The sequence below is a fragment of the Rhinolophus hipposideros genome (genome assembly GCF_964194185.1).
Source record: "Rhinolophus hipposideros genome assembly, chromosome: 22".
Lineage (NCBI taxonomy): Eukaryota > Metazoa > Chordata > Mammalia > Chiroptera > Rhinolophidae > Rhinolophus > Rhinolophus hipposideros.
Window position 1 is genome coordinate 23,047,846 of NC_138068.1, and position 20,135 is coordinate 23,067,980.

Genomic DNA, 20,135 nt, shown 5'->3' on the forward strand with positions numbered 1-20,135 from the left:
ATGGACACAAGGGCCAACTCATAGCTAATAATAATGATAAATTTTCACAGGAGGTGTCCGCCCAACTCAGCAGACAATATGGTGTGGATAGTGATCAGTGGGCGGAGTAACTTAAAACTGACAAACATGAGAAATATCCTTCAATAATATGGCCTGGGCCTTAACCACAAAGTGATGTCACCCTAGATTTACACTCCTGCTGACCCATGGGCAACTCCCTTCATCCCCTGGCCCCGTCTCACACACCTACAATGGTGGGATTCGGCCACAATAGCCAAGACCACGAAAATGTCATTGTACAGCCTTTTTGCTGTTTAGCTTTACTGGGGATAATTTGGCTCCTACGTTGGATATAGGACACTCCCAACCCAACCTTCAACGCCACTGGAGGAACATCTTTCATCCTCATTGCCATCAGGTATTATTGGGCCAGCCACCCTCTGGAACCAAATCTACCAGGTAGATGGATGCCTCCCACCCACACTAGGATGGTTCTGTCTGTTCCTTAGAGGACATATGGGAGTGACACTTCTGGAAAACAAGTTCCATCTGACAAGTCTTTCTGAATATGGTTTCTCTGAGGTGAGTTCTATGTATACCGTGTTGGGTACTTGGGTTGCTGCAGAGCAGGAAAGGAAGGAAGGGTGCCCCAGACATGGCTCAAGGTCTCGGGCACAAGCAAGCCTGGGCCCTCAGGGCCCCCAGAGGTTGCCTGAGTGCTGAAAGGGCCTTGGAGACATGAGTCTCCTGGTGTGGAGAAGAGGGGACTTCTTCACAGAAGGTATGGTGTGGAAGGCAGTGTAATCGGCAGAATAATGCCCTCAAAGATGCCCACATCCTAATCCCTGAAACCTGTGAATAGTTTATGTTCCATGGCAAAGGGGGACTGAGGTTGTAGGTGAAATTCAGGTTATTAATCATCTGACTTTAAGACAAGGAGATTGTCCTGGACTATCTAGGTGAGCCCAATGTTACTAAAAAATGTTCTTAAATGTAGAAGAGGGAGGAAGCCAAAGAAAACATAATCACCTTAGAGAAGACTACATTTTCATTTACAGACCATTAGTAGAAATGGGGATATTAACAGGGCTGCTGGTGAGGATTCAGAAGGAAATGAGAAACATGCTAGTGAAACTGGAGGAAAGGGGCCCTTGTAACCTCGTGGCTTAGGGGAACTATGTCCTGCTAGGTGGAAAGTAGATCTCACAAGCGATGAACTTGAGTATTCAGCTGAGCAGATTCCCAAGAAAAGTGTTGAAGGCGAAGCCTGGTTTCTTCCTGCTGCGTATAGTAAAATGTGAGAAGAGAGATAAACTGAGGGAAGAACTGTGAACCCAAAAGCAACCAGGGCTTGATGGTTTTGGAAATGCTCAAGCCACCAAAGGGTAAAGGACGCTAATTAAGGAAAACATGCTCTAGAGAAAATGCGAAGAGTGTGGCTGTACAAACATTTGCTGATAAATATCTCAGAAAGATCAGAAGTTCAGAGTGCTCAATCACACAAAAGGCTTTGAAATAAGCCCATGAAAAGACACTCAATATCATTAGCCATTAGGGAAATGCAACTGAAAACCCCTCCGTGATACTACTTCATACATATTAGGATTGCTATTATTTAAAAAAGAAAGAAGAACAAAAACAAAAAATAAGTGTAAGTGAGGATATGGAAAAATTGGACCTCTTGTGCATTGCGTGTGGGAACATAAAATGGTGGCTCTACAGCCACGCAAGCCCTGAAGGGTCTGACGGCTGAAAGCCACCTGCCTGCAGCACCCCCGGGAACCAGAACCACTGCTCCAGGGAGGGGGTGGCCCAGAGCCACAGAGTCAGGGAGACTCAGGCAGGGGGTTACTCTGGCATTTCTCAAGAAGATCTGAGCCCCAGAGGCAGTTAGCACAGCTGCCCCTGCATGAAGACAAAGTCCAGGGGCTCACCTACCCCATCTACAAGGCCTTGCTGGGAACGCCCAGGCACCGGCAAAGAGCAAATGCAAATCCAGCTTTATTGGTAAAAAGAAATGGTGGACTTGACTGGAAATTCCCACCTGGCCCAAGCCACAGCACAGCCTGGGAGGAAGGGAGGGAAGGAGGGAAGAAACTGCAGACCAGGGTCTGACTGGGGATGTGGTGTTGAAAGGAGATGACTCAAGGCTCCAGGTATGGGGAAGAGGACAGGGAGGGAAGGACGGCCATAGCCCTGTCATCTAGAAGGGTAGCAGCTCTTCCACAGGAATGTTAAGGATGACGTCCATGTCTGGGGTGCACCTGGGAGGGAAGAGCAGAGGGGTGTGAGAGGCCAAGCAGGGGCGCCAGAGTTACAGAGTGGGGGAGCATGTCCTCAGGGGAGCCCTGCTTTCTAGAACACCGGTACTGACTTGGGGAGCCCCATCCCAAAACACATCTGTAAGCTCGCAGCCTAACTGTGTAAGCACATGCACACGCACACACACATCAAAAAGGAATGGTTTGCAGGACCCCTACAGAGGTCTGAGGTTGAGAGGGGGCAGGAACTCAGTTCTAAAATGCTGGGACCCCTCAGGACAAGGGCTCTGTTTGGAGACCGGATGACTGGTTTGGACACATCCTACATCGCTCACAGACTCACTCCCCCAGTTGGCACCTATGCAACAAGCACTCACTATGTGACAGAGCCCACGCAAGCCTGTTTTCTCATCTGTCAAAGGCGGGTAATAATTCCAACCTCAGTCATTGGTAGGATTAAATGAGATCGTGCTGGCATGTAATAAGTGCTCAATAAATGAGAGGCACTCTTCTTTCCATACAAGTAGCAAGAGCAATGGGTTCCCATCTAGTTTAAGAGGCAGGTACAAAACGGTTACATACTTGGGTCTCCGAAGCAGAACGTCTGCAAACACAATCTCTCGGGGTTCCCGGATCTGGATTTGGAGATCTTTAATCTCGGCCCTTAACATGGATATTTCCTCCTCAAACTGCTTGATAAACTGAGAGAGGTACAACAGGGGCAACTAAGAAGCCAAATGTCACCCAACCAAAGGGAGAAAAGGGCAAAACGAATGACGAGTAAAGACGTCTAGGTAAATGGCCTGGGCTTTGTCACTAGGACTCCCTGGACTCCAGAGAGGAGCCTCTCCAGGCAGGGCAGGGCTGGCTAGAAAGTTAGTGACAATGCTTGATGGTCCTGAAAAAGGTGAGGGGATCATGGAGAACAGAGACAAGTTGCAAAGTGGGGGGCAGTACTAGATAATGAGGACTAATGAGCGCTGGTGGAGAAAACCTGATGAAGGTGCAAGATAATGAAAATTCATGAGAGGGTGGTGATGAAGTTCATCAGCGATCACAATGAGTGATGGTCAGTGACAAGAATTAAGGGGCGAAGATAAGGGAAGATCCAGCAAAATGATGGTTGAGTGGCCATTCTTGGTGACGTTGCGAATGGGTCATGACCAGTGACGCTGGTTTATGAGGCAAAGCCTAGGCCACCACCAATCCCCTTCTCAGATGAATGACAAGTGACCGATCCTGGGCACCAGATCAGGACAAGCCAGACTCCCAAAGGTCCGGGACTGCCCACCCTCCTGCTCCCTCACAGAGAGACCATCACCATCCTTGCCCACTCACTTCTTTGATCTTGTCCCTGTATTTCATCATGTCCCGGCTTTCCTGGGTCTTCTGCAGAAGAGCCTCCTGATGGGGTTGCAGGGTTTTCTGTGAAGGAAGGAGAGTCTGGCCCCCACATGCCTCTTCCTGGGCCGCAGGGCACGGTAGAAGCTGGTGGGGCCACAAGGGGCCTGGAGACAGAGGATGGGGAAGAAAGCAGGGCTAGAGACAGGACCTGGATACCCACCGCAGCAGATGGCTACTCACCACCACCAGAGCGCTCAGAAACTTTTCTTTCTTCATCTGAATCTGATTAGACAAAGACTCCAGGACCATTTTGTGCATCTCACGGAAGTCATCCAATTCATCCTGGGAGCCAGCAGGAGGGTGTTGGCCGCCAGCCCTGCCTCCCCATTGGTCCAACAGGGCAAAGCCAGGGGCTCACCTACCTGCTGGCTGTCCTTCACCTGCTGCAGCTGACGCACAAGGTTGGCAATCTGGACCAACTTGACAGGATATTCATGGTCCATGTAAGTGCTCAGGAAGCTCACTTCCTCATGGGTCTCCTTGATCTTGGCATTCAGCTGCTCCAACTGCTGCTCCAGGTCTGGAGATGTCAGGAGGGACAGGAGGCAGGATCCCCCCTTAAGGACCTCTCCCAGGAGATCCAGGAGGCAAACCTCTCCTTGGCCAATGGCGTGGGGTCTGGGCTGAAGCAAGGTTGCACAAGGCTGGGAGATGGTGAAAATTTAAGCCCCCAGAGAGCCTTTTACCCCCCTAAAGGAGTAGAGGCAACACTAGGTACAAAAGAGAAACGAAACGTGCAAAATCCCAAGACTACTCCCAACTCCACTGACTTGCTATGTGACCCTCACCAGGACAGTCCCTCTCTGGACCTCAACCTCCTCATACACATACATACACACACACACACACACACACACACACACACACACACACACACCCAAGGGAACCAAGCAATGGAGATGGGTGACACTGGCTCCCAAGATACAACCACAGCAGTATTAAGACAAAGTCTATCCTGCTGTCCTCCTTGGAGGGGATCACCAGTACCCGAGGCTGCCTGACACACAGCCCCTCTGCTCAGAAAGCTTCTAGTCTGCTCAGGGGAAAGAAGGCACAGGCTCAGCAAGATCAATGCCAGGAGACCTGGGATCTGGCCCAGTGCTGACTCCCAGAGGGACCTTGGCAGGCAACAGAGGAAAGATGGGGTTGGATTCTGGCTCCTAGCTATATATGCGTAAACTTCGGCTGGCTACTTCACTTCCCTTAGCCTCGGTTTTCCTCATCGGTAAAATGGGAGAATAGTCCCTGCCTCACATGTGATTGTAATGACTGAGAGTATACCCATATAAATGAAGACACATGGGGCATGGAGGTACTAAATGCTCCACAAGCAAGCTCTTAGCTCTGGATCTTAGCAATTCCATCTGCCTAAGAAGGGAGACGATGGGCCTGATGGTTTCCAGGATAGCAGGTACAAGGTGAGTGCCCTATAGCTAACCGACCTCCCCAGACAGCCCGATGAGGATCAAGGAGTTTGCCCCAGGGATTCTTACAGCTCATCTCAGATTCCTGCTTCTCCTCCAGTTCCTGCAGCTCACACTTCACCTGCTGCATCTCCTTCCTGTTTGAGTACTCCAAAATGTTGACCATGTTCTGTGGAAGTGGTGGCGTGAGCTCACCCCACCGAGAGCAGGGCCTTTCAGGGGACTCAGCACTTCCTCAGAGTCCCCACCCCAACCCCATGCCCAAGCCCAGGAACCTGACCAGAGGCTGGAAAGCAGTCACCTGCCACCCTGCCCCCTCCCAATGTTATTTAACTGCCTGTGACCACACTAGAATAAGAGCTTGATGTGGACAAGGTGTCCCATTGATCAATATTTCCCAAAGGCCCACAAGAAGCATTCAGGATAAACAAAAAAATGTATTAATGGATCAATGACAGAAAATCAGACAATGACTTTGTCTAGGTATGGAGAATATTCTATTAAATGTCCTTGGACTGGATAACTCTGTATGTCTTTGGTCTCTTGTTATAGATTCAACTGTGCCCCCCCGCCAAAAAAAAATTCCTATATTGAAGCCCTAACTCCTAATGTGGTTGTATTTGGAGATAAGGCCATTAGGAAGGTAATTAATGATAAATGAGGTCAAAAGGGTGGAGCATTAATCCAATAGCACTAGTGTCCTTATAAGAGAAAGAGACACCAGAGATCTGTCTCACTCTGGGTGAGCACAAAGGAAAGGCCATGTGAGAACACAGCAAGAAGACAGCTGTCTGCACCCCAAGGAGAGAGATCTCATCAGACATCATCCCTCCTGGTACCTTGATCTTGGATGTCCAGCCTCCAGAACTATGACAAAATAAATTTCAGTTGTTTAAGTCACACCTGGTCTGTGGTATTTTGTTACAGCAGCCCACGCAGACCAGTTCAGTCCCTACAGACTTAACTTTCTCATCTCAGACTCCAGAGAGCTCAGTCTCTCTTCTCCCTGGGCAGACTGCAGTCAAAGGGGAATCACTTCTCCATTAAACGATTTTCTGTTACTCTTCTCAAGCCCAAACTCCTGGGTCCCCTGTGAACTTTCAACCTCTCACCACAGCTTCGCCTAGCCTCTCCTAACCAAAGATATTCCCTGGGCTTTCTGCAAAGGCACTTTTCACCCACAGACCAGAAGTGCCACCACTGAATGAGTGAAGGTGGTAATCACAGAGTGATTGGTAATCACAGAGTGTGGTGTAAGGAACACAGATTCTGGCACCAGACAGCCTGGGCTCAAATCCCAACTCTGACCCTTGCTAGCTGGGTGATTTGGGGAGTGATCTTCCGCAAGTCACCTAGCCTCTCGGTGTTTCCATTTCTTCATATGTAAAATAAAGATAATAATAATGCCCACCCGACAGGGCTGTTGAAAAGATGATATGAGAATATACAAAGCAGTTAGTAGTACACCATATATTTGCTGGTGGTGGTGGTGAGAGCAGCCACTTTCTCTTACACACCTACTGTGTGCCAAGTACAACCGCCCTTAAGGCAGAGTGCTATTGAGCCCTATTTTACAGAGCTCAGAGCTTAACTCAAAGTCTTTCAGCTAATAAGTTCTAGCATTGGGATAAGTCCCCCATCCAAGTCTGATTCCAAAGCCCAAGTAGGTGGGGGGAAGCGTGTAAGCAGTGTTATCTTCCACAGAAGACGCGGCTGTGCCACCGGCCGGGGAGGCCAGGAGAGAGCGCCAGAGCGCTCAGGAAGGCGGCGCGGTGGGCAGGACCGAGGCTCAGAGAGCAGAGGCGGGGCGGAGGGAACGGGGCCTCACCCTAAGGATGTTCTGCTGCTGTTGCATCTCGCGCACTTTCAGGACCCAGCTGTCCTCCATATCCTGGATGGTCTTGACCAGCTCCTGATTGAGATTGGTGAGAAAATCCTCCTGGTTGCGGAGCTCCTGGAGTGAGGTCTGCCGGTTCCTGAGCATCGTCTGCCAGCAGAGGGAAGGGGATGGGAGGCGGTGCTGCGCCAGGCGGGTGGAGCCTCGGGGAGCCTGAGGACCACTTCCTTCCCAACGAATACTCGCTCCCTTGTGGCCTCGACTGGTACATGCGACCTGTGCTGGGAGGCGGTTCCCCATTGTCTGCGGGTCAGAGCATCCGTTCTAAAATGCCTATTTTCCTATAATTTTACATCTCTGAGGTGGGGAGGTATCTTACAATTGGTGCATGTCGCAATCTAATTGACAAATATTTTATTAGTGAGTAAATAAAATAAGACTCATTGTCAATGGCTTCTTAGAACCAATGAAATATAGTAGTAATAATCATTATAATAGAAAATGACCCAGGTAGGTAAGAAGGTGGCAGAGGTGATGAGCCATATCTGGGGAGGCAGAGTGTCTAATAATCGCTACCATTTCTCAACAGGCAGCTGAATTGAATGAGTACTCTCTCATTTCATACAACGCCCCTGTGGAAAGAATGAGGGTCTCATTGATTAAGTGACTTGCCTAAAGTCATCCCCAGCAATTACACAAAATCTACAACAATAACAATTGGTGAGGGCCTACTATGTGCTGGGCACAGTGCCTTACTCAGCACATGGGAAACGGTATCAGCTCACCCTCCAACAGCCCCATGCTTACTGACTCTATTTTACTGATAGGTGGAAGCTCAGACAGGATAAGCGACTTGCCCAAAGCCACACAGCCAGGAAGTGGTGGCACTGGCACTGGAAAGGCTGACATCCGACCCCCAGTGTCTGTCTTTCCACTACACTAAGACAAGGAACTGAGAGAGCTGCAAGCTGCAAGGCATGGCTGAGCCTCCAAGTGACTAAGACGTGGATGTTAGGCCGAGACACATGTTGGTGAAAATCCCAGCTCTGCCACTTACTACCTAAGGGAAACAGGGCAAGTTAGGCCCCCAGAGTCCCACTATACTCGTAAAGGTGAGGAAACTATTCTACTTCAGAAAGCTGCTGTAAAAATAAATGAGATCATATTCACAATCAAGCCACCTAGTGGCAATGCCTCACACACTCAGTGTGCACTCAGTGAACGGGAGCTGAGAGCCCTCCCACCGGCTCTAATCCTCCACCTCCGCCATCCCTATGCACTCCCTTCTTTATTCCTTCTTTTTCCTCATTTCTGTCCTTTGCTAGAACCTCCCCCAGCCCTAAAAACCCATTTTCCTCACATTAATAATAAGAATAATAGGGCACACCTATGGAGTGCTTATTATGTGCCTGAAACTACTAAGCACATCACCTGCACTACCTCACTTGACACTTTTATTAGCCCCACTTTAAAGAAGCAGAAACCGAGGGACAGAAAGATTCAGTAACTTGCCTAAGGTCACACACAGCAGAGCTGTTGTCCTTGGAAGTCTGAGCTCCTAGCCACTCCACTACCTTGCCTCCACATCTCCAGACCAAAATATCTCCAAAAATGGCCCACCGGGACCAGAAGTATCTTGTGAAAAATGCCGGTCTCCAAGTCTCAGACCCACTAAGCCAGCACCGCTGGGGCTGGCGCCAGGAATCTGTACTCTGACCACACCCCACTCCCGGTGCTTCTGATAAACTACAGGATTAATGACCACTGCTCTAGAAATGGATGTTCCCTCCCACAATGGGATTTATAGTTGATGTAATACAGAATTGTACACCTGAAATTATGTAATTTCATTAACAATTGTCACCCCAATAAATAAATTAAAAAAAAAAAAAAAAAAGAAATGGATGTTCCCTAACCACTACATCTAGTATAGAAACCCTTCTTTGCTTCCTTCCTGACCCTTACCCCAATTTGCAATTACATAATTCCACTCTGTAATTATGTCTCTCCCTTTCCCAATTTATTTTTCTCCTAGGGCTTATCACCACCCAACATAACAGGTATTTTTCTTATTATCCTGTTTCCTATCTGTCTCCCCCACTAGAATGTCACAGTCAACAGGGCGGGGCATTGGTTTGTCACAGCTCTATCTCCAGCACAGAGGACAGTACCTAAAGCTTCTAAGTATGGGTTGAATAAGCTGATGCGTACCTATTCTTTGGGTTTTAAAAATTCATTTATTGTGTGTCTTCCCACTAATGTATAAGCTCCATAATAGCACAAATTCTAACACATGTTCATGGCTGTGTCCCCAACACCCAGCATGGTGCCTGGCACATAGTAGGCACTCTCTCAACAGTTATAGATTCAATAAATAATCATACTGAGGGCCGGCCCGGTGGCACAGGCGGTTAGAGCTCCATGCTCCTAACTCCGAGGGCTGCCAGTTCGATTCCCACATGGGCCAGTGGGCTCTCAAACCACAAGGTTGCCAGTTCGATTCCTCGACTCCCGCAAGGGATGGTGGGCTGCGCTCCCTGCAACTAGCAACGGCAATTGGACCTGGAGCTGAGCTGCGCCCTCCACAACTAAGACTGAAAGGACAACAACTTAACTTGGAAAAAAGTCCTGGAAGTACACATTGTTCCCCAATAAAGTCCTGCTCCCCTTCCCCAATAAAATCTTTAAAAAAAAAAATCATACTGAGGCTGAGAGGCAGAGTCGAGATCCTACTCCATCTCCAAAAACTAACCAATAGGTAGTTTCTGCTCCCTTCCTGTATTTCCCCCATGACTCCACAAGTCCATTCTCCACACAGTAGCAGCCCAAAGACTGCTGAAAAAACCTGAGTCAAATCACATCCCTTCTCTAGTCAGAATCCTCCAGGGTCTTTCTGTTTTACTCATCATAATAACACAAAGCCTAATCACGGACTACAAGGCCATATACAAGCTATTCCCCTTAACCTCACACCCCACCATCTTTCCTCTTCATCATCTGCTCCAGCCACACCAACTTCACACCAACCTCAGGGCCTTTGCACTTGTGATTCCTCTGCCTAGAACATTTCTCCCTCAGATGCCACCACCGTCGCAGCCTTCCCTGATCACCCTGTCTAAAACAGTCACAGCCACTCCTTCCTCTGTGCCTCTCTAGTCCCCTAACCTTAGCTTCCTGCTTCTTTATAGCTCTTAACATCACACATATTTGTCTTGTATATTGTCTGCCTCCCCCAGTAGAACGTGAGCTACCTAATGTCAGAGTCCACACCACTGGTGAATCCCCACACTTAGAACACGGCCTGGTACATAGCAGCTGCTCAATAAATATTTGTTGACTAAACAAATGAATGATTACAAGATTCTACTCCTGAAGCTGAAGCTGAATAATACTGAATGTCAACTATAATTTAATATATAGATAGTCACAGGATGTGGAGTACAGCATAAGGAATGGTCAATACAATTATAATAGCGATAAATGATGTCAGAGGGGTAGTACATTGGGGGAGGAAGGTTATCACTTTGTGAGAGGTGTAAATGTCTAAATATTACATTGTTTTATACACCTGAAACTAATTTAAAAAAAAAAAAGAGAGACAGTATTAGGAACTGGTTAGGAGCACAGGTTTCAGAGCCAAATTGTCCAAGTTCATGTTTTGTATCCAATGAAAACACATGAACCCTTCTAAAGTCAGGATAAAAACCACATCAGAAATATGTCCTCCTTTAAGAATGCTAGACTGTCTCTGAGCCATTTTGCAGAACTGAAGGTTACAGGCAAAAAAAGGTTTCAAAGCAAATACCTGTTTCCCTATTTCTTTATATAGTAATCATTCCTCATTGAGCCATTAAACACTTTTTTGGAGAAGTTAGAATTATTCTATAGTATTTTGTAGTACTTACAGTGTTTAGTATTTTACTTTCTGCTGTGGATACGAAAGCCCCCTCTTCTTTTAGTCATTTCAAATACTCTGAAACATTGTTCAGAAGCCATAAAAAACAATGGATGGTGAGAAATTATCCAAGCTGTATCAGTTGATGTGAAAAATTTAACTTGGAAGTAAACTTCCAAGCCTTGTTTCAAGGTACACTGTATTCCATGAAAGAAATTTACTGGAAATTTTTAAATGAACAAACCACTAGATTGCATTCCTAATACAGTGAAATAAAAAGCGATTCTGATTGTTTTCCTGAGTCTTAAACACAGCGGCACTTTGCTTAAGTGGCTTTGACCCCTGGTACTGCTATTTTCTAGCTGTATAACATGGTGCAAGTCATTTATCTCCCTGCACCTCAGTTTCCCCACATGTAGAATAGGGATGATGATAAGCATGCCCACAGGGTTGCTTTGAGGAAGAAAGGAGTCAAGTCAGACACCCATAAAATGCTCAGTGCATGTTTGCTACCACTATCCCCCTGCCCCCTGCCTGTGGATGCTCTTCTTACCCTCATTAGCCGGACTCTGGCCTGTGTCTTCCCAGAGTCCAAATTCCTTCTGCGCAGTTCTCGTGGATTCCTCAGCTGGCTTGTCATCAACATGGTAGGCTTGGAATACCCTAGGGCATGAGAAAGGGCAAAGAGTGAGGGTACAGGCAGGCCTGGGGTCAGGTCCCAGGGAGTGCACCGTCCACGAGAGATGGCCCAGGCCCCAGACCCACCCACTCAGAGCCTTCTAATGTGTGACAGTGAGACAGAGGATGAAACTCACATCCATTATTAAGCTCCTGGGCTCCACTCTGGGCCTTGATATAAGGGATAGAGAGGCCCAGGAGAATTTCACATATCACAGTGACTGTAGGTATGGACAGGAAATAGCCAGGCGCCCCCTGGCTCTCCCACCGACTAGTGGCAAGCTCAAATAGGGTAGGAGTTAAGAGCAAGAACTAATGAGCCAGACAGCCTGGGTTTGAATCCGGGCTCTGCCTTCTACCAGCTGTGTGACCTTGGGCAGGCCACATGACCTCTCTGTCCCTCAGATTCATCATCTGTAAAATAAGAATAACCATCATGTCTACCTCATAGGGTTGTCTTAAAGATTAAGTAAGGAGTTACTATACTTTACAGTGTTTGGAATAGTACCTAACACATATTCAATGCTGAATATACACTACTAGTTGTCACTGTTATTACTAACGACCTGAGAATTGGGACTAGGACCACGCCACCAGACAAAGGCACAGGAGCTATGCAAAACTCCATGGCTGTCCATGAAGTACCTTTAAAAGCTGTGGTCCTGCCAGATAAGGAGTAGAGGAAAATAATTCAGATCAGAGTAAGGCATTTGTAGGGCATATTCTTAGAATCCCTGCTTCCTCTCAGGGTGTCCTGCACCAGCATGAAGCAAGTCACCCAAATCATCACAAATGCTGCAGCCGTACTCTCAGCCCCCACCAAAATCCCTGCTCCACGTGCAACCCAGTTCACTTCAGAGAAATATTTCTTTAATGGATCAATATCCTTAACCCTGGAAAATTCTAGTATTAAGTATTGAAGTAATCGAGTAAATTAAGATAATTTTGTGTGAAAGTTATAAATTATTTCTACAGTAGACCCCCTGAACCGCGGTTTCTCTTTCTGCGGTTTCAGTTACCCACGGCCAACTGCGATCTGAAAATATATAATGGAAAATTCCAAAAATAAACAATTCTAAGTTTTAAATTGTACACTGTTCTGAGTGGTGTAAGAAAATCTCACACCATGCCGTTCCACTCTGTCCCGGGAGGGACGTGAATCATCCCTTTGTCCAGCATCTCTATGCTGTATACGCTCCCAGCCTGTTAGTCACTTAGTCGCCCTCTGGGTTATCAGATCCACGGTCACAGTGCAGCAGTGCTTGTGTTCAAGTAACCCTTGTTTAACTTAACAATGGCCTCAAAGCACAAGAGTAGTGATGCTGGCAATTTGGACATGCCAAAGAGAAACTGTCAAGTGCTTCCTTTTAAGTGAAAAGGTGGAACTTCTCAAAAAGAAAAAAAAACTCATATGCTGAGGTTAAGATCTATGATAAGAACGAATCTTCTATCCGTGAAACTGTGAAGGAGGAAAAAGAAATTTGGCTGGTGTTGCTGTCGCACCTCAAACAGCAGAAGTTACAGCTGCATAAGTGCTTAGTTAAGATGGAAAAGGCATTAAATTTTGGGGTGAAGACATGACATTGTCATGGTTCAATGATCCTCCTTCTGACCTATCATCAGAAGGTCAATGTAGTCTAATGCTATGTCACTGCCTATGTCAATCACCTCATTTCATCTCATCACCCAGGTACTGTATCATCTCCCATCATCACAAGAAGGGTGAGTACGGTACAAGACATTTTGAGAGCAAGAGACCACATTCACATAACTTTTATAACAGCATATTATTATAATTGTTCTCGTTTATTACAATTATTGTTGTTCATCCCTAACTGTGACTAATTTATAAATTAAACTTTACCATAGATGTATATGTATAGGAAAAAGCATAGTATATATGGGGTTTGGTAATATCCACAGTTTCAGGCATACACTCGGGGTCTTGAAACTTATCCCCCACAAATAAGGGAGGACTACCGTATATATCTGGTGTTTAATTGTATTGTTTAAGAGATGGAATGATTAATAGTTTAAACTTATGGTTCTAATTTAAAATGTGTAAATGAGATTTTGATTTAGATTTAAGTTGAAAGGTTTAAGACACTCTTATTAAATTACCGAAACTTTGAAAAGAACATAAGATTATCCATATTTAGAAATTTATTTATTACATGTACAAGAATTATTTCAATACCCAATGTTTTTGGTAATCAGGCAAGTAAACTATTTGAAAATGAAAATGAATATATAAAATCTTTAAATGTGGCTTGAAAGGTTTAGGGGAATTTAATTAACCAAGTTCCAAAATCCCCCTTACAAATCTTCATAAAAATAATAAGATTTGTAAGTTGAACTTAAGTACTTAGTAAGATTTGTAGCTTTAATAATGGGTACATCTTCTCATTAGTGGTAGTAGCCGCAAAGCTCATCATACCAGCATGGGCCAGGGAGCTGTGTTCTACAGAACTAGACTGAGAAACAAGGGCTTGAACAGGAGTGGAGGGGGGAGGTGGAAGAAGGGGGAAAATAATAATATAGAGAAATTCTATGTACCTGTAACTCGGCTTCTCCCAATGGTAGCATGTTGCAACACTAAGTACCATATCACAACCAAGATATTGCCTTTAAGACGAACAGAACAGTTCCATGACCACAAGGATTGCTCAGCTTGCCTTTTAAAGCCACACCCACTTCCTTCACCTTACCATCCTCCCCCCCCCCACCTCTGTCCCTAACTCCTGGCAATCACTATTCTGTTCCCCATTTCTACAATTTTGTCATCCCCAGAGTGTCATATAAATGGAATCTTACAGTATGTAACTTCTGGGATTGACTTTTGTCACCCAGCAATTCTCTGGAGATTCATCCAAGTTACTGAGTCTATCAATGGTTCTTTCCTTTTTATTGCTGAATAGTGTTCCATGATATGGATGTACCATCGATTGTTTAACCATTCACCCACTGAAGGACATCTGGATTGTTTCCAGTTTGCAGGCATTATGAATAAGACTATAAAACGTTCATGCACTGGTCTTTGTGTGACCGTTAAGTTTTCATTTCTATGGAATAAATGCCCAAGTGTGCACTTTGTGAGATCATTATGGTAACTGCATGTTTAGTTTCATTAGAAACCCATATGCTTTTCCAGAGAGCCTGCTCCATTTTACCTTCCCACTAGCAATGAATGCATGATTCAGTTTCTCATCTTTGCCCGCATTTGGTCTTATCACTATTTTTCATTTTAGCCATTCTGATAGATGTGCAGTGATATCTCATTATAGTTTAATTTGCACATCCCTAATGGACAAGGATGTTGAACATCTTTCCATGTGCTTATTTACCATCTATATATCCTCTTTGGTAGAAAGTCTCTTCATGTCTTTTGCCCATTTTCTGACTGAGTTGTTTTTCTGTTGAGTTTTGAGATTTGTTGATAAACTGCTATTCTACGTAGCAGTCATGTCAGATATGTGGTTTGCAAATATTTTCTTCAAGTCTGTAGCTTGTCTTTTCATCCTTTTAACAGTCTTTCACAGAAAAGCTTTTCATTTTGATGAAGTCCAACTTATCCATTTGTTTCATTTTTCTTTTATGGATCAAGTTGTCGGTGTAAAGCTTAAGAGCTCTTCACTTGGTCCCAAAAATTGTTCTCCCTTATTTTTCTCTGAAAAGTTTTACCCTTTTACACTTTGCATTTAACTTTCATTTCATTTTACATTCACATTTTGAGTTAATTTTTGTGTAAGTTCTGAGATTTAAATCGAGGTTCATTGTTTTGCCTATGGCTGTCGAATTGCTTCAGCACTGTTTGTGGAAAAGGCTTTCTTTCCTCCCCTGAATTGCTTTTGCACCTTTCTCAAAAATCAAGACCAAAAAAAAAGTTAACAAAATCAGTTGGGCATATTTGTGTGGCTCTATTTCTGGTTTCTCTATTCTGTTCCACTGATCTATGTATCTCTCTCTCTGCTAATACTATGCTGTCTCGATCATTATAGCTATACAGTAGGCCTTAACATCACGTAAAGTGATTCTTACCACGTTCTTCTTTTTGCAAAACTGTCTTATCTATTCTAGGATCTTGCTTTCCTATATAAATTTTAGAATAAACCTGTCTATGTCTACAAAACATCGCTGGTATTTTGACAGGAACTGCACTAAACATATAAATCAATTTGGGGAGAACTGACATCGTTACCATGTTGTCTTCTGCTTCATGAACACAGTATGTCACTACATCAAATTAGGTCTTCTTTGATTTCTTTCATCAGCATTGTGTAATTTTCAGCATATAGGTCCCGTACATGTTTTGTCAAGTTTATACCTCAATATTCCATTTTCTTTGGAGTGGTTGTAAATGTACTATTTTAAACTTTGGTTTCCACATAGTCATTGTGAGTACATAGAAATGTGATTACTTTTTGTGTGTTGTGCTTGTATGAACTTCCTTAGTAATTCTAGTTTCTTTTAGATTTAGTAGATTCCTTAAGATTTTCTATGTCGCCAGTCATGTCATCTGTATATGAGGACCGCCAAATAATTCTATCTGATTCAGCTCAGTGTTGCTATCTGTCTTTTCTCATTCATATTGTGATTTTCCTTATTCTTGGTATGACAAGTGATTATTCTTATATCTGGATGTTGTAGATATTACTCTGGATACTATTTAATCTTTTTTTCGGAGACAGTCCCCTGTTGAGATGCAGCAGGAAGGCCATATGATTGTGTACGCTCACCTTGGCAGCCCACCTTCTTCTTTCCAGTTTTCAGAGTTTTTCTGTTGTTGTGTTACATCCAGGGTTTTTCCGTTGTAAAAGGAAGGACTACGAAGGTACGGGGCTACTCCATCTCGGTAGAATCAGCTGATTTATCTTTTTTAATACACAAAAGGTACCCTCAAGATATGCTACCAACCTAAGTTTCAGTTTCCTCATCTGTCAAATGGTGGTGACACCATCTCCCAGGTCATTGGGAGGAGTGAATGAGATGGTGACCTCCTTCTGTCTCAAGTGTACGTAAAGTTTTGTGTAGTTACATGTTTGAGGTTGGGACCGTGAACTCCATGTTGCTATGAACCCAATCTACCTCCTTCACTGTGAGCCAACAACAGCCCAATGCGAGGCACATGGGGGCTCGGAAAGGCTGTTATTGAATGAATACAGATAGGAAAGAATGAATGAAGCCTCTAACAAAGAAATATAAACACAAAGACTATCTTGCAGATTTTTACGATAATGCTGAATTTTCCAAGAAAGCAGCTATAATCAAGAGAAAGATTGTGCTTTGTTTGTTTAGAACTTTACCAAGAGATGGCACCACTCTGGAAATCATGGCTGTGGAGAAAAAGGTCCCCCTAGTATTTGAGTCCCAGTATGTTCCCATGTGTCAGTCTGCATTTGCAACAGTTCCATTCACTAAGACTCACATCTATGAGTAAGCTTCTGACTCCTTTCTCATGTCTTCTGGTGCAGTCCATCCTGAGCATTTCCATACGGAAATATATATTATTTAACTATAAATAACTTCCCTCTTACTTTGCCTTTATTTTACAATTAAGGCATAATATTAACTTTTATTACATATATAGATGTTTATTTCAGGATACTGAAGGAATATTCCAAAATATTTGTTACTAAAAGGAGTTGGGTCTGATAAGGTTGAGTAAACAATGCCTTAACAGAGATCTTCTCATTTAATTCTCACAACAATCCTATCAGATAAGTGTTAGTGTCTTCATTTTACAAACGAGAAAATTACAGCTCAGAGAGATGAATGACTTTCCCAAAAGAGTAAATGGCAGAGCCAAAATTTGAAGACATGTCTGCCTGAGCCAAGGCCTCAGAATTCCCCTGGAATGCATGACAATGAAGTGGCAGAGATTATACTGAGTTCATCAGACCCTGTTTTCTTTTCCTTCTAGACGTACAGCGGGGCTACATTTCCCATCTGTCCCTGTGGTTAGGGGTGGTCATATGACTGAGTTATGGCCACTGGAATATACGTGGGAGCGATATGTGTCACTTCAAATCTGGGCCCTGAAAAAACTGCCCACAATATCATCCATATTCTTGCTCTTTCTCTGTTCCCTCTGCCAGCTGGATGCTTTATAAAACATCTGCACCACAAGGTTAAAAGAGCCTGGATCCCTGAATGATGATGTAGAAAAGATTAATTCCTACTCCCCACCCCCCACCCCACATAAATACCTCACATCAATACATTACATAAATACATTTGACATAGATGAGACATAAGTTTCTGTATTCATACTTGAAGTCTGGGGATTGTTCATTACAACAGTTAGCCTACCTTAATATAAATGGTGTCACCAAGGTCCAAGAGTATCCATTCCATCCTGTCCCCAACCCCCATACCAGCCCCCAAGTACCTCTACCTACCTGGCTGGACGCTACTCAAAGTTTTCATTTTGTTTTTCTTAAGGCCACTGGTTTGTAGGACTGGAGGCAGAGTAGATGGCTTGATTTTCTGCTTGGACCGCTGCCATGGAACATAATCCTACCAAACATGACACAATCAGTCACACAGCCTGGTGGGTTCAGATCCCAGCTTTCAGATATTTGTGGCCTTCAGCAAGTGAGTTTACCTCTCTGAGCCTCAATTTTCTCATCGGTAAAGTGGATCTAATTAGAAAACCTACCTCGATAGGTTGGTGCAAGGATCCTGAGAGGTATTTGTAAAGCATGTAGCAAGTGCTCCACAAATGTTGGCTATCACCCTTTTTATCAGCCAGCCAGAACTTACTAAGCACATCCAGGCTGTGAGAGGTGCAAAGAACTGTGAGAAACAGCGCAGAAAAGACCCAACAGGGAAGCAGAGTTGCAATCAGAGATAAATAAGAGAGCAGCATAATATATCCTTACATTCCGGTAAGGTGGTGAGAAAACTGAAGTTCAGAGGCATGCCCCGGGTCCCACAGCAAACGTGTGACACAGCAAGGCCTGGAATTCAGGTCTCCAGACTCTCTCACCCCGGAGGGTCACCACTGCGGGGGTGGAGGGCAGATGGACTGCAGGCCCAGGGTCAGGAAGCCCCCCGTCCTCGCCCTAGCCCTCCCATACTCACCGCAATCTGGGACTTATGGATTGTGGAGCGACTCCCAGAGTGGCTGGGTCTGTAAGAGTGAGGGCAGGAAAGAACTTCCTTCATTCCCAACCCCTGGCGCTGCAAGCAGCAAACATGAAACAGTCCTGGGGTCTAGACCCCAAAACCACAATGCACTAGAAACACGATCCAAGCCAGTACCCAGACAGCAGGAGGGCGAGACGGGCTAGGGAGATGTCGGTGGAGAGAGGGCGGGGTCAAGAGACTGCGGGAGGACCGGCCAGAGAGGTTGGGGGGGGCATGCATGCGCACCCCGCCAGCCCGCGATGCTCCTTTTACCTACTTCGGAAAGACGCGTGCCATTGGGGAAAACGTAAGAAGAGTCGTGAGTCCGTGGGGCCCTGATCTCTTGGGATGCCTATTTATTCCACTTCTCCAACTTCCTTGTCTCAGAGTGGATCGCGCGGTAACCTCGGCCACTCAAACTTAACGAGGCCAGATGCTTCCTCGTGTCTCCGTCTCCAAGGAAACGGACGCAGACTACCGAGCGCCTAGAGGGACTAATCTCACAGGGCAAAATGTAGCTTTCTCCACATTTTCTCAACTTGGTTTCAAATACCCCTCAGCTGGCCCCGCCCAACATCCTATAGAATTATGTCATATTTCTCCTCTCATCAAACCCACATCACTTCCTTCCCCATCCTTACTCTTGGCTAATGACTGTGCTTCCTATTTCACTAAAAAAAGCCATGGGGATCAGTAAACTCACAAGGTCACATCACCTCATTTATTTACCCACCTACTTGCCTCCCTCTGGTAACTATGTATAAACTGCCTACTAAAACTGATTCCTACAATTGTGCACTGAATCCTATCCTCTCATCTTCTCTAAGATATTGCCCCAGCAAGTCTCCCCTTTTTTCCCATCATCCTCTCTTCTGTATTATTCCCATCAGCATAACATGTTTTAATTTCTTCTATTTTTAAAAAAGTGACGACTTCCCATCCAGCTTCCCTCCCATTTCTGCTTCACTTCACAGCAACACTCCTAGAGAGGTTTCCCTACTCTACTCATATTTCCCATTCCTTTCTGCCTCTTCAGTTAGGCTTTCACTCTCCACAGAAACTGCCCTTGTCAATGCCACCAGTGGCCTCCACTTAGCTAAAACTCATGGTCATTTCTCAGTCCTCATCTTACTTGGCCCATCTGCAGCATTTGACACAATGGACCACTCCGTCCTTGACACACTTCCTAAACGTGACATCCAAGAAACCACATTCCTACCTCCTTTTCTGGTTCATCCTCTTCTCCATTTATCAGATTGCCCCAGGACTCAGATCTGGCCCCCTCTTTTTCTCTATCTGCTTTCACTCCATGTGCTCCCTTTTAATCTTACGACTTCAGACGCCATCTCTACCCAGACACCCCCCAGACTTACATCTTGAGCCTCTCCCCTGAATTCTAGACACCTAAATCCAATGCCTATTAGGCATTTCCACTTAGGTACCTAATAGGCAACTAAGATGCAATCTTTCCCCAGAAACATTTTTCCCCAACTCAAAATGACAACTCT

At 45.0% G+C, this 20,135-nt stretch overlaps 1 protein-coding gene across 6 annotated transcripts; it reads right to left on the reverse strand.

The window, feature by feature from the left end:
• Nucleotides 1-1,983: 1,983 nt before the first annotated feature.
• Nucleotides 1,984-19,945, reverse strand: LOC308491321 (uncharacterized protein C20orf96). 6 transcript variants are annotated; one of them, XM_081034700.1, is made up of 12 exons: nucleotides 18,905-19,022; nucleotides 18,583-18,631; nucleotides 18,381-18,502; nucleotides 17,898-18,015; nucleotides 11,375-11,484; nucleotides 6,918-7,076; nucleotides 5,159-5,258; nucleotides 4,028-4,185; nucleotides 3,846-3,947; nucleotides 3,600-3,686; nucleotides 2,844-2,962; nucleotides 1,984-2,264 (listed from the first exon to the last, which is right to left on the reverse strand). In XM_081034700.1, the coding sequence occupies exons 4-12, from the start codon at nucleotides 17,923-17,925 to the stop codon at nucleotides 2,204-2,206; spliced, it is 924 nt and encodes a 307-aa protein (XP_080890826.1). In that variant the 5' UTR covers nucleotides 17,926-18,015; nucleotides 18,381-18,502; nucleotides 18,583-18,631; nucleotides 18,905-19,022; the 3' UTR covers nucleotides 1,984-2,203. The 6 variants fall into 6 exon arrangements, with proteins under 6 accessions (XP_080890826.1, XP_080890822.1, XP_080890824.1 ...); XM_081034696.1 differs by lacking the exon at nucleotides 18,381-18,502 and having other exon boundaries at nucleotides 18,905-19,945; XM_081034698.1 differs by lacking the exon at nucleotides 18,381-18,502 and having other exon boundaries at nucleotides 18,901-19,022.
• Nucleotides 19,946-20,135: the final 190 nt, after the last annotated feature.